This window comes from Mus caroli, chromosome 4, assembly GCF_900094665.2.
Source record: "Mus caroli chromosome 4, CAROLI_EIJ_v1.1, whole genome shotgun sequence".
Taxonomy (NCBI): domain Eukaryota; kingdom Metazoa; phylum Chordata; class Mammalia; order Rodentia; family Muridae; genus Mus; species Mus caroli.
The window spans coordinates 142,041,109-142,054,521 of NC_034573.1; the positions used below are offsets into that span (position 1 = coordinate 142,041,109).

Below are 13,413 nucleotides of genomic sequence, written 5' to 3' on the forward strand. Positions count from 1 at the left end.
ATACATGTGGTGGGTGAAAGATCAACTTGGCTGACTCCAGTGATCTGTGTCTCCTGGCTGCTGCCTGTCCTCTTGCCCCCCCCCCCCCCGGCAATTTTGAATCGCCTCAGGCAAGAGGCTTCATATCTCTGAACTTCACCTTTCTTCTTGGTACAAGGGCAAGACACTGATTCTTGGGGTTAAATGGTGAGAAGGGTGAGAGACTCCACACCAGCCACTTGTGGGTCATACCAGGGTTTGCACCGTACGTAGGTAGCGGGAACAGTGGGTGTGGCCATTGAACTCAGCCAGGTCGGCAGCGGTGTACCCATCGTGGTCGCGGACGTCCAGCCCAGCGCCGTTCACCGCGAGGATCTGGCAGCACTGTAAGAGCACGAGGAGGAGAGGTGGGTCCCTCCACATCCAGCACTTCAGAGAAGCTGCGAGGACATCGCTGGGCCACCAGAGGGCGACAGCGTCCCAGTCTCCGGCCCCGCCCCGCCCACGCCTTCGCCCACTTTCCAGCCCCGACCCTCTCGGGCTGCCCTGACCTCCAGTTCCCCGTTCTCAGCAGCGTCATGCAGCGGGGTCCCGCCCCACAGGTCCTGCGAGATCTCTGCGCCGTGCAGCAGGAGCCAGCTGAGCACTTTGGTGTGGCCGCGACTGGCAGCAAAGTGCATGGCCGTGGCGCCGTCGTGGTCCTGCTCTGAAAAGCTAACTTCTGCAAAGCTCACCTGTAGGGAGGGGCGTGGCAGAGGGCGGGGCTTGCGCTGGGCCCCCTCCTGGCCCCGCCTCAGTCCCAGCAGGCCCCGCCCACTCCCAGGGCTGTCCCGCCCTGTGGTCCTCAGCTCACCAGCCACACCAGGACTGGGTTGTGGCCCATCTGTGCCGCGGCATGCAGGGGTGTCATGCCGTCTTGGGCGCGCAGGTGCGGATCTGCACTGCACTCCTGCACAAGGTACTTCGTCACTTCCAGGTGGCCCTCCTGGCACGCCAGGTACAGGGGCGTGGCACCGTTGTTGGTTTGGGCATTCACTCCCCTGCGAATAGGCAACACCCAGTGTGGGCTCTAGAAGCCCGCTGCACTCTGGTCAAAAGCCTCCTTCCACCCTTAGCTTGGCTCTCTGGAGTGCTGAAAGTGGGCAGGTGACAAAGAGGCTTTGTCACAGGTTGTCCGAGATCTTTGGCTCAGTCCTATACTGCTGTCTCTCAGCGCGCTTCTCCACTCTACGCCCCTCCTTATTATTATTTTTTAAAAAATTTTTTTTAGACAAGGTCTTTTTATGTAGCCCTGGCTATCCTTCACTAAGTAGGCTGGCCTCAAACTCACAAAGATCTGCTTGCCTCTGACTCTTGAGTGTTGGTATTAAAGGCAGGCATCGTCATGCCCAACTAAAATTTATTTTACATTATATTTACTTAACCTTTTATTGATTTTATTTTTCCTTTTATTGAAAAATAGACTCGGGGGCTGGTGAGATGGCTCAGTGGGTAAGAGCACCCGACTGCTCTTCCGAAGGTCCAGAGTTCAAATCCCAGCAACCACATGGTGGCTCACAACCATCCNTAACGAGATCTGGCGCCCTCTTCTGGAGTGTCTGAAGACAGCTACAGTGTACTTACATACATATAAAATAAATAGATAATTCTTAAAAATAAAAACAACAACAAAAAAGAAAGTAGACTCTTTTACCATAACATACATACATTTATTTATTTATTTATTTATTTATTTATTTATTTATTTATTTATTATGGGGGGCATGGCATAAGGCAGTCAGATGACAGCTTTGGGGAGTCAGTTGGTTCTCTCCTTCAACCTGGAGATGGAACTTAGGGTATCGCACTTAGATGCGAGCACAGCAAACACCCTTACCCTTTGTACTATTTCACAAGCCTTAGACCCACCTTTTAATTGGTGTCTATAAGGACATGATTACCTGGTTTCTTCCACCTTCAGTCGCACTAGCGATCGCGGTGTGCCCCCATGATCGCTGTCTGAACTCAGGTGTCTCCCCATTTGGAATGCTCCATTCTTTCCTCCTTAAGACTCAGGACACACCCCCCTGAAACCTACCTGTCCTTTCTCCTCATACCATTGGGAGACCTCTCCCACCTTGGACCAGCTTCTCTGATAGCCTGGTAGGCTTGATTATCTATAACTAACTACTACTGGCCTGGGCCTCCCCCAGGAAACTGATTTCCTAGAAGGCAGAGCTGGAGGTTTCCAGCTAAAACACAGCATGCCCAGTTAAATCCAGACTTCAGATGGACATCAAGTAGCATTCTAGCGTTTGCCAAGTACAGACTACAGAATGTGACTCACAGTAGGAACGCACATAGTGACGTGGGGAGAGCAGGTAGCATCCCATTATGTTCTAGCTTTGGCTTGTTACTAGTCCTTATCCTTGCTTCCCCAGCCCAGCTATGGTACCCCACCTGAGTGGGGATGAAATTAGAGAGTACTGAATCTGCCTGGGCCACTAGGTTGATGCAGGTTTGGACTGTCCCTGTCCAGGGTGCAGTTACCAAGAACGGACACTGGGTGGAGCCATAAGCTACTCCCGACCCATCACCTGCCCATTCAAGTCTGTAGGTCCATCCTGATTAGCCGTGATATCACAGGGCTCTTCCGTCATTCATATTCCCACCGAAAATTATTCTCCCTAGCTAAAAACATCCAGAGTGTCAATCAGGCCCTTCCAGCTCCTCATTCGTTCAATAGCCTGCATGTCCCTCCTCCTCTATTTGGCTATGTACCATCTCCTTGTCACTGCAACATAAGTTAGGTCCCCGCTCCTACCAAGACAAGCATGCCTTCCTCTCCTTACCCACCATCCTCCCAGCAGCCCCTCTTCTCTACCTACAGCCCTGACCTGAAGCCTCTCTCCCAGGTTGTATCCCCCTCCGACCCCTTTGCTTGTCTCTTGACCCTTTGGTGTGGGAATCCTTCTCTGACCCCTGACACAAGGCTGTCGCTTGCTGATCTCAAGTTGAATCTGGCTCTTTAGATGTCTGGGGGCAAGTAGGTACCAGGACAGGTTGTCTTTCAGCATGTCACCTATGTCAAGAGCAAAGTGAGGTCTGGGGGTGTCCTCAGCATTACAGTGCCTTCCTAGCGTGTGACATGTTCTGGGTTCCAGACTCAGCAACACGCACACGCACACTCACACACACACACGTGCCCACAGGAACAGACCAAGCATCTTGGCACACACTTCTATTATTCCAGCACCTGGAAGTCTGTGACAGGAAGATCACTGAGACTCTGAACTACGTGGTGAAACTCCATATCCAAAACCCTAAACTAAAGTGAAATGGAAAATAAAATAAAAACCAGGTCCTGCCTGGACAATGCAGGGCAGGCAAAAGACCTAGCCGTCAGCCACACACCTACCTACCTTGCTTCCTTCCTTTCTCTCTCTCTCTCTCTCTCTCTCTCTCTCTCTCTCTCTCTCTTTCTCAGAACCCTCTCTCTCTCTCTCTTTCTCAGAACCCTGCTGGTTCATGGCTCCAGCCTACAATCCCAGCGCCATCCTCGCCCCCACACACTGGTGTGTCGGGAACAGCCTGCTGAATATTTCATGACCGACACTCAGCAGCCTGAATTATTCACCCCCCCCAATCTCCCCTTCTGTAACCAAGGCACAGTGAGTGCTGGGGTCCTGGGGATTGAAAGTCAAGTGGGGAGACCCCCTAGGACTTGCTGGGTTTTCAGGGTGGGAGAGGCAGTTTACACATCAAAGAAAGCTGGACTCACTGTGAGCCTTGCCATTTCAGCACCTTCTAGTTGGCAGGTAGCCACCATCTAGGAGTATCCAGAACCTAGAAGGAGCTGGGCAGCAGAAGGCATTGGTACCCACATCCTCCCGCCAGCTGCTGACTGTCACTCCCAGCAGAGCCTTGGCACAGAGTAAAAGTCCCCATTATCACCAGCATGTCAACTTCTGCCCCCAAGACTGCGATCGAGGGGTGGGAGGCCCAGAGCGTGGGGCGACTCTGCTGATGGGCCACTACAAAGGGGGCAGCCAGTTCTTGTCTTGCTTCATATAGAGGTAAGAGAAATGCAGGGTCCCCCAGACTCACTGAAGAAAAATGACAACGCTATGAAAGGCTCTAAGGAAAGAGCCCAGCCTGGTCTACAGCGTGAGTTCCGGGCCAGCCAAAGCTACATAGAGAGACCCTGCATTAACTTTAAAAAAACGATTATTGACTGATAATAGCTACCTTTAATTGAATAGTTACTCCCCAAGTCCAGCAATTACCGAGTTTCATATCCTTTCTCATCTAATCCTTTTTACGGTCTTGAGGGAGAATTTTAGCACTGTTTCCCCTTTCTCAAATGAGGGCACAAAGGCAGGGAGGGCTAAGATCATTTGATACGAAATAGACAAAGCTAGGATGTGAGCCTGAGTCAGAGAGGGGAGAGAGAGAGGGAGAGAGAGAGAGAGAGAGAGAGAGAGAGAGAGAGAGAGAGAGAGAGTGCAGCTGCAGCTGTGCTGTGTCCACACTTTTCTTGTCTCTCTGTCTCCCTCCTCTTCACATAGGCCTCTCTCCTCCTCTCAGGAGCCCCTTTACCAGTGAGCTCAGATATGCATGGGCTGGGGAGCAGGACAAGGGCTGAGGAGAACCAGGTGTAAGTCCCACCTCCCTCAAGCTGGGTCACAGTGTCCCTTTCTGGATCCTCAGACCTATGGTTGAGATGGCTCTTCTTTGTCTGACAGGATGAGCCAGGACCCATGGTCCTGCCAAACACGTGGCAGACTAGTCTCTCTCTCTCTCTCTCTCTCTCTCTCTCTCTCTCTCTCTCTCTCTCTCTGTGTGTGTGTGTGTGTGTGTGTGTGTGTGTCCTTCCCAGCACCTGCTCCTTTGCCACCCACCCATTCATTTGTGCACAGAATGGCTTCTGAAACTCTAAATGTTCCCATCCCACCTCCACGTAAGCCATGTTGGGAAAGGACAAGCTCTCTCTTGCTTCTTCTGAGACAGGGTTTCGTGTACTCCAGGTTGACCTAGAACTTGCAGTGTAGCAAAGGACGGCCCTTGGAACTTTGATCCTGGGGTCACAGGCCTGGACCACCACTCCCTTTATATGGTGCTGGGGATGCAAGCCAGCGTTTCATGCACGCAGGGCAAGCATTCAACCACTGAGCCACTAAGTCACACTAAAATCCCTACTCTCTCTCTCTCTCTCTCTCTCTCTCTCTCTCTCTCTCTCTCTGTTTATTTATTTATATGAATACACTGTATCTGTCATCAGACATATCAGAAGAGTGCATCAGATCCCACTAGAGATGGTTGTGAGCCACCATGTGGTTGCTGGGAATTGAACTCAGGACCTCTGGAAGAGCAGTCAGTGCTCTTAACCACTGAGCCATCTCTCCAGCCCCTCCTTTCTCTTATAAGGTTTATTATTTTTATTTTATGTGTATAAGTGAGGGCCCAAATGTTTGTATGTGCACCACATGCATGCAGGTACCCACAGAGGGCAGGAGAGGGCGCCAGATACACTGGAACTTGAATAATGGGTGGCTGAGAGCCATCATGTGGGTGCTGGGAACTGAACTCAGGCCCTCTGCAAGAGCAGCCAATGCTCTTAACCACTGAGCCATCTCCCCAGCTCCACTACTCTCCTGGACCCTAAACTCGGGAGTTTGAAAACTCTGCTACAAGCTATCCTGCTACTATGAGCAATGATCTTAGATTATAAAGTCGTTTGTAGTTTTCCTCCTGGGGAATAAAAGGTGATTTGAACAAACAATGATTATGGAAGCCACTCTGGCAGAAAAAGGAGTGTAGTCTATTTCTGAGGGTTTCTTAGAAATCTGTTCAAATTTATACCAGTGCACAGCTAGCGCTGCCACAAAAAACAAACAAAACAAAACAAAAAACAAAGAGTGATCAGGCAGGCTATGGTCAAAAGGTCAAAAATTTTTAAAGGTTTATTTACTGATGAATTTGGGAACTCTGTATGCATGTATATCTGCACAGCAGAGGACAAGATCAGACAGCTGTAGGCTGCCATGTGGGTGCTGGGAATTGAACTCGGGCCCTTTGGAAGAACAGTGAGTGCTCTTAACTACTGAGCCATCTCTCTAGTCCCCAAAGGTACTCTTCTGCTGCCAGGAATATCTGCCCTAAGGGAGGTCAGGAACACTCCTCACACAAGGTGCCTGTCAATCCTAACTCCTATTTGTGAGCTTGGCTCACAGAGGAAAAGCCTTCCCCTCCGCCCCCACTGGCATCCCAGCCCACCAGCAAGGCTGGCTCATCTTCATTGTCTGGTTGACTGGATTTAGAATCACCTACGAGACACCTCGAGCGAGATGTGAGGACAGTGACAGAGAGATTTAACTGAGGTGGGAAGTGACCCCATGGTCTGGGGTCCTGGGCTGCTGGAAATTGGAAGAAAGTAAGGAGCCAGCTGAGCACATTCAACTCTGCTTCCTGACTATGAACACGTCACCTCAGGTTCCTACTGACTTGCCTGCCTCCTCCCCCACCCCATCCCCTCCCTGGTCCCCAGGAACGGACTATATCTCCTTTTAAACTGCAGGTCAAATCCTTCTGCTAGTTGCTTTTGTTAGGCAGTTTGTCTCAGCAATGGAAACAATCTATACACATTTCCAGCCCTTGCTTGCATCTCTCCCAACCTCCACCAGATACAAGGAATTATCAATGATCCCGCGGCGGTGGCCACGAGCGCCACGACCCCACAGCGTAGCTCTGCGGCACGCCCCCACAACGTAGCTTTGCGGCGGGCCACGCCCTCACAGCGGAGCTCTGTGCTGCTGATCCCTTCTTCTTTTCTTTTTTCTTTTTTTTGGTTTTTTGAGACATGGTTTTTCTGTATAGCCCTGGCTGTCCTGGAACTCACTCTGTAGACAACGCTGGCCTCGAACTCAGAAATCCACCTGTCTCTGCCTCCCCTGGGATTAAAGGCGTGCGCCACCACTGTCCAGCGTGCTGATCCCTTCTTACTCATGTATTGTCCAGGAGAGGCCTTTCCTGTTTCCCTCGACTGGGCAAAGAGTTTAGACCCATTTTGGTGAGTGAATGTATATGTGAAAAGAGGCAGCCAGGCCAGGAGCTCTGTGCCCACCATGGCCTCTGCCGCTCAGGTAGAGTGTGTGCACTTGCCAAATGGGCACAGGGAGATGAAGAAGAGAAGTTCCATCTAAAGTCACAGGCAGTCAGTAACCTGCCACCAGGCATAGACCCAGGATTCCAGACTCCTCATCAGTCAGCAAACAAAGGCGTACCTGCGTGGGAGGCACTGGGCACACACGGCGAGGAAGATAAAGCCTGCAGCTTCATTAGTCATGGGATCCAACAGAAAGAAAAGACACACAGCGACACGTAGGACACTGTCCAAAGATGATAAGGGCCCAGGAGCCTGAGAGAAAGACCCCAGGTCCTTCCCCTCTCTCCAGTCTCAAAGCTCAAAGTCAGGGCAAAGCCCAGTCCCCCCTCCAGCAGCCCAAAGCAGACTTGGCAAACGCATGTGGGATGGGGTGGGGTGGGGCGATTGGACTCACGAACCCTATTAGAAGCAAAGATGTCTGCCAGCCCCTCGAGGCTTTTCAGTTGCCCCAGGTGGGGTTGTAGACATTATATGTGCAGTGTGCCACTTGTGTCCTTATCCAGGAGGACTGTCAGCCCACCCGTCTGCCTCACTCCCAGGCATAGCCCCTAGGACTCCCAGATTAGGGGGTCTCCTTTCTGTGGGGTACTGAGAGGAGAAAGAGGGAGGTGTTCTATGGCAACTTCCGCTTCTAGAAAGATTCAGTCCAATGAACTGGGGTAGACTAGAAAAAGAGTGCAGCGCGTTCCTGCACCGGCAAGCTCTGTGCAGTGCCCCAAGTCATAACCGGTGTTCACTGGGGCACAACTGGTGTTCACAGGCCCTTCCCAAAGCTGCCCGGCCCTCCAGAGTCGCTGTGACCTGTCAGCACCATGGCCCATGCTTACCCACAGTCTCCCTGGGCAGGATCGAGTTTCCCACGGGTAGGGATGGCACCCTTCCTCCCTCATTGAGGCACCAGAGAGAGCTGAGCTCTTGTGAATAATTTACAACCCTTCACAGCAGGCCAGGAAGCCCTGAGAGAGCAGGGAGCCACAGCTTTGGGGCTAGGCTGTGGCTAGGCTGTGGGGTCTTTTTATTGAACTCTGTGGCCCTAGAGAATTCCACTCCCAAGGCCAGAGGTCACATGGGCACACAGACTCTGACCCCAGTTCCTAATATCCCCTCTTGCCTGAGCTCAACCTGGCAGCCATACAGAGATCTCTCCTTATCATCCTGGTCACAAACCATGGCAGGGATCGGAGCCCGGGCCCTCTGTCTAATTCCTGGAGATTTATGGTGACTCCTGGACAGTCTGGTAGTTCCTCAAAGGGGCCATCCGGGGCGGCACAGAGTCAGCACCAGGGCCCAAGCTTACTTAGCACCTGGTGTGGCTTGTGAGGGGTCAGGGTATCCAAGGGCTCACCTCACAAGTGTCACAGCCCCGATGGAGTCTTCTTACACATGGGAATCTCAGCCCGTGAAGGACTAGGCTTGTCATTAGTGGGGCCAAGGGGCTAGCAGTTCTCGTTAGAACTCAGAATGCTGTCACCAGCCTGGACCTCTAGCTACACTGTGTTTGACAGAGAGCGTCTACAGTACATGACCTGTCATCTTAGGAACTCAGTGTCCTGTATTTAAAGTGAGGGGGTGTGACAGGCTCATCAGAAGCACAGCCTGGGGGCTGAGGACGTGTCACCGGTATGGCCCAGCTCTGATCTGAAGTGCTCAACAGGACTCTGGGCCAAAGCTTTCTAGGGCCGCCGATGGTGGCAGGTCAGAGCCCACTCTCATAGGTCTTTGGGGCCACTGACTTGCCCTTCAGTTCTGCCTTCCTGAATGCAAAGCCTTCACCTCAGTGGCCACCAATAGCTATGCAGAAAAGCCACCCCAGCAGAGCTCCTGTGTCTCACCCACCCAGTGTCACTCAGGGAAACTCTTGCCAGAAGCCAAACAGGCTCAGCCTGCCTGTCCAGAGCTAAGGAGACCATTGGTGCCTGCCCTTCTAGGTCAATGTCACACCAGTGTCTGTCTGTCTGTCCTATGCCATGTGGCCACACTGGCCTCCAGCAGGCTCCTTCATGAACAGTGACCCTGAGGCAACTTCAGAGATGGATGGGCAATGGTTCCAACCCTCTCACCTTGTAGCTGTTTCCCTCCTGAGGCTGGCTCCACCTACTTAGACAGTACCGGTCAGAGCCCTCACCCCCAGGTCCTGGTGGTGGCCGCTCGTCTCCTAAACCTTTAGGAAAAAAATCTATGTCCTTTCCCCAAGGCTTCTGTCCCCAAAGCACACCTAAAGCCTGGCTGCCTCCGTCCCCAGACTGTCAAGGGTCACTCTGCTCTGCTGTGACTGTCTTGCACAAGCCCTCCACCCTATCCTAGAAGCTCCCAGCCATTTAGACCGGGGTCTCAGGAAGGCTTAGAAACTTCTCCATCAGTGGGAGGAATGGGTTGAGAGGCATAGAACTGGAAGATTGTTCAGAAGCGGCCTGCTCGGGACTCTGGGGATAGGAGGGATCAAGGGGGTAACGGGCAGCTCTCTCTTTACCTGCCTCTACCTGCCTACGTCAGGTCTAGAAGATGCTCCCGATTCACCTCCCCATGTACAGTAGTCTTAGAAACCAGCACAGGCTGGGCGTGGTGTCGCACGCCTTTAATCCCAGCACTTGGGAGGCAGAGGCAGGCGGATTTCTGAGTTCGAGGCCAGCCTGGTCTACAGAGTGAGTTCTAGGACAGCCAGGGCTATACAGAGAAACCCTGTCTCGAAAAAACAAAAAACAAGAAAACCAGAAACAAGCACAGATCAGAGCTGGGGATGGCCCCCTGCTGCAGCCAAGCGAGTGACTTTGGCGAGTGACCCTCGTCTAGTTTACCAAACGCAAGTATAAGCTGCCAAGGGAGCTGGCATGAGGAGCACTTGCTTGCAGAGACCGAAGCAGCGGCCGTGGTCCTGCTGGGCTGGGTGGGAGGGAGATGATTCACCTTGGCTGGATCTGTCTTAGGCCTGGACCTCTGAACCCCTGATGGTCCCTGAAACAGGCACCAGTGCCACTGCAGCAGCCTGTGGCACTCCTCAGAGCCTTGGCCTCGGTACCCAGAGATCCACTTAGGAGAAAAGTCCTAAAGTCACATATGGTAGCACAAGTAGGCAGAAAGAGCAAGCATCCTTAGACTGGGCATGGGAGTCATGCAGGAGGCAGAGGCAGGCAGATCTCTGTGAGTCTGAGGCCACCCTGGTCTACATAGTAAGTTCCAGGCCAACCAAGGACGTGTCTCACCAAAACCAACCAACCAACCAAATAAATAAATAAAAGGAAGGAAAAGGAAACTATACAGATCAGGAATTCAAGGCCCAAATCCTTTACTTATTAGCAAGTTTGAGGCCAGTCTGAGCTACGTATGACCCTGTTTAAAAATTCTGGCCTGGAAGTGTAGCTCTGTGGTGGACTTCTTGCACGTGCATGGTCCCAGATTTAATCCCCAGCACCGAAACAAAGCAATAATAGGAAAGAAAGTCCTTACTCAGGGTAATGCCCGACGAGAAGCTTCAGAGAGGGAAGATCTCCTTTGGCGGCAGCGTAGTGGATAGGCAGGGCGCCCGTGTCTGTGGTGATGGCCGAGTTTGCACCGCCCTGGTACAGCAGCCACTTCACCACGTCCGGGTGGCCAAAGCGGGCAGCCAGATGCAGGACTGTGGCACCAGAGTTATCTTTTTCCTGTGGAGGAGAGCGAGTTAGAGCCCTATAGTCCAAACCTGTTCTTGCCAGGTGCTCAGTCCATTCACTGCCAGCCTCTTTCAGGCAGGGGGAAGACCGTGTGCTTGAGCTAAGCTTAGCGTAGCGCACTTTTGGGGTGAACTAGAACCTAGGCTTGTGAATCCTGCCTCTGTTCTTTAGCAACTGCTGGCTGGCTTTGCCCCTCAGGTTACAGGCAGCAGTGCCATGAAGGTCTCTTGGAGGCCTTCAGGGTGTGAGGGCAAGCTGCCAGGATACAAGAGACTCCCTCCCAAAACACAGCATCATAGCAGGAGTCTGGGCTCAGGCCTGGCACCCAGGAAACACTTGAGCAAATGAGAACGTTGTGGGGCTGAGCAAGGCCAGGAGGGATGACCAGGTCAGGCTCCACCAGGCTGGTATCAGGATCCCCCTGCTCCTAACCTTTGTTCTTCTTCCTCATTCCCAGGTGTCCCTTGAAAGGGACAAAGGCTTCCATCTTGGTACACCTCCAACCCGCCTCCCCCCACCCCACCCCAAGAAGCTGCCCTCTTGTCGACTCCCATGCACATGGCTTCAGGAACAAGCTGTGTTCTTGTGCTGTAGAGGAGGAGGTCACAGGGCACTTGTGGGCAGGGCCTGGGACAGACAGCCAATGGTGTAGGTGTGTACTAGCAGCAGGCTCCTTGAGAGGCTAGGTAAAACCCCTACAGACACCCTCTGGGTTCAGACCTGTTCTTCATATATATACCTACTGTGTCTCTCTTTGGGGAAGGGGCTGTTCATGGGCAGGGAGAAAAGCTCCCAGCAGCACCCAGAATCTCTAGATCTAGGCTGCTGCATTTGAGATTGGCATTATTCCAGGATCTGACAGCATCCAGCACACATTCATCAGAGATGTCTGGGATTAGGAGAAAGTGTGGAGCAGCTGTGAGAGGCGACTGGGAAGTTAGGCCTCTCCTTCTTTCCCTGTAAGGAAAGGATACCACAGAGACACAAGTGGCCAAGATTCAGACAATCTGAGGTACGGGAATCTCAGCAGGAAGGCCCTAGAGCCTCCTGGTAGGAGAAAAGGATGCAGGGGGCTGGCATGGAATCCATCAGGCTCTGGAGGCAGAGAGGACCATGGGACAGAAAGTAACAGGCAAGAAGGGACTGAGGAAGACACCAGAGTTCCCTGCTGTGGGGTGCAGGTGCAGGTGTGTGTAGGCTTACGCAGTCTGTTCCCTGGAGCTCAGGCATAGGCAGCTAGAGGTGGCCTAAGCAAGACCACAGCGATGAAGGTCGGGTACCTTAGTTCTTGAGAATAGCCTTCTCTCTCCACTGGCCTTAGGGATATGGGCCTGAGGCTCTAGGGCATCCTTATAGCTCGAGACTTCTGCATAATGATGGCACCATGAAGTCAGTGGCCTGAGTTCAAGGTGCCATCAGCTGGACAGGCCTTGGGAGCCTTGTGTGCTTGGGGCCCACATCCTAAGCTGTTTATCTCTGGACCTGATAGAACCAGAGATTGAGGTCAACCCTCAAGCCCTGTTCTGCCCCTAGCTTCCTGGGAGTAGAGGACAGGACACTTGATAAACCGGACACAAGGTTACTCGTTCCTTCCACCTCCTCCATTGGTGATAAGGGAGGCTTCCGGCCAGTGCAGGAACCTCCCAAGAGACAGGAGGAGTGGACCATGTGGCTGCAGGCCACATGGCCAGGAACTCCTGATAACAAGGCCAGGAGATAAGGGAAGGAGAGACTCTCCCAGAAAGATGGGAGGTGGAGCTTGCCCCTAAGGACAGCAGGTGGGAGCTGTATTGGCTTTTGCTAGGCTACTGCAGACTGAAACTGGCCCTCAGCCCTTCGATTTGCAGCTAATCCAGGGGTCTATTTTTGTTTGCCTGGTTGTTTTTTTTTTTTTTTTTTTTTTTTTTAAGATAGGGTCTCACTCTGTAACCCCAGGCTGACTTCAAACTCACAGCAATTCTCCTGCCTCAGTCTCCCAAGCACTGTGATTACAGATGTGAGCCATTCAGTGGTCACTGTCAGCTGGAAATCGGCTCCCTTTCTCAGCTGGTTGCTGGGCAACCAGAGTGTCATCTCAGTTCCTTACCTCGGCCTAGGAGACCCTCTAGGCCTGGCCTTCTATCCCTACCCCTCACCATCACTCTGGTCTCCGCAGCCTTCCTCCAGCACATCACAGAGCCTTTCCCTTCTTTTTCTCTGTGCTGAGGGCTCTGATCCACTCGGCAGCCAGGACTCCCCCTGGCAGGTCACATCCCTCAACATCACCAGGCACAAAGATGCCAGGTGGGGCTGAGAAGTGATTTCGAGTTGGAAAGGGCCCAAAGTTGCTCACGTCCTTAGGTCCACTTATGCCCTGAGGAGAACTCCCTCACCTCATGTCCCACTACCTTTGTCTCTGACTTAGTGGTATCTGCATCTTGGCCTGGGGTGATGTTTGAGACCCTATTTATTCTCACTCCAGACCCGAACCTGGTGGCCATGGGCTTCTAATTTGGCAGCCAAGGCCCATCACTGCCCCACCTTCTTCCACCCTGGGCCACTCCCTCCAGCGAGTGCTTTGCCTACTCTAGGAGATATCAGCCTAACAGAGTCCAGCTTCCCCCTCCCCAACCCCCGGGTTCTCCTAATATCAAGCAGCCAGGT

General features: G+C 52.6%; 1 protein-coding gene across 1 annotated transcript in view; it reads right to left on the reverse strand.

The window, feature by feature from the left end:
- The window catches only part of Espn (espin), a 32,036-nt gene that overhangs the window by 17,838 nt on the left and 785 nt on the right, over positions 1 to 13,413 (reverse strand). Inside the window, exons 2-5 of the mRNA XM_021160971.1 lie at positions 10,568 to 10,761; positions 833 to 1,019; positions 531 to 713; positions 232 to 363 (exon numbers count right to left, since the gene is read on the reverse strand). Of these exons, the coding sequence (XP_021016630.1) occupies positions 232 to 363; positions 531 to 713; positions 833 to 1,019; positions 10,568 to 10,761 (696 nt within the window). The remainder of the gene's footprint in view (positions 1 to 231; positions 364 to 530; positions 714 to 832; positions 1,020 to 10,567; positions 10,762 to 13,413) is intronic.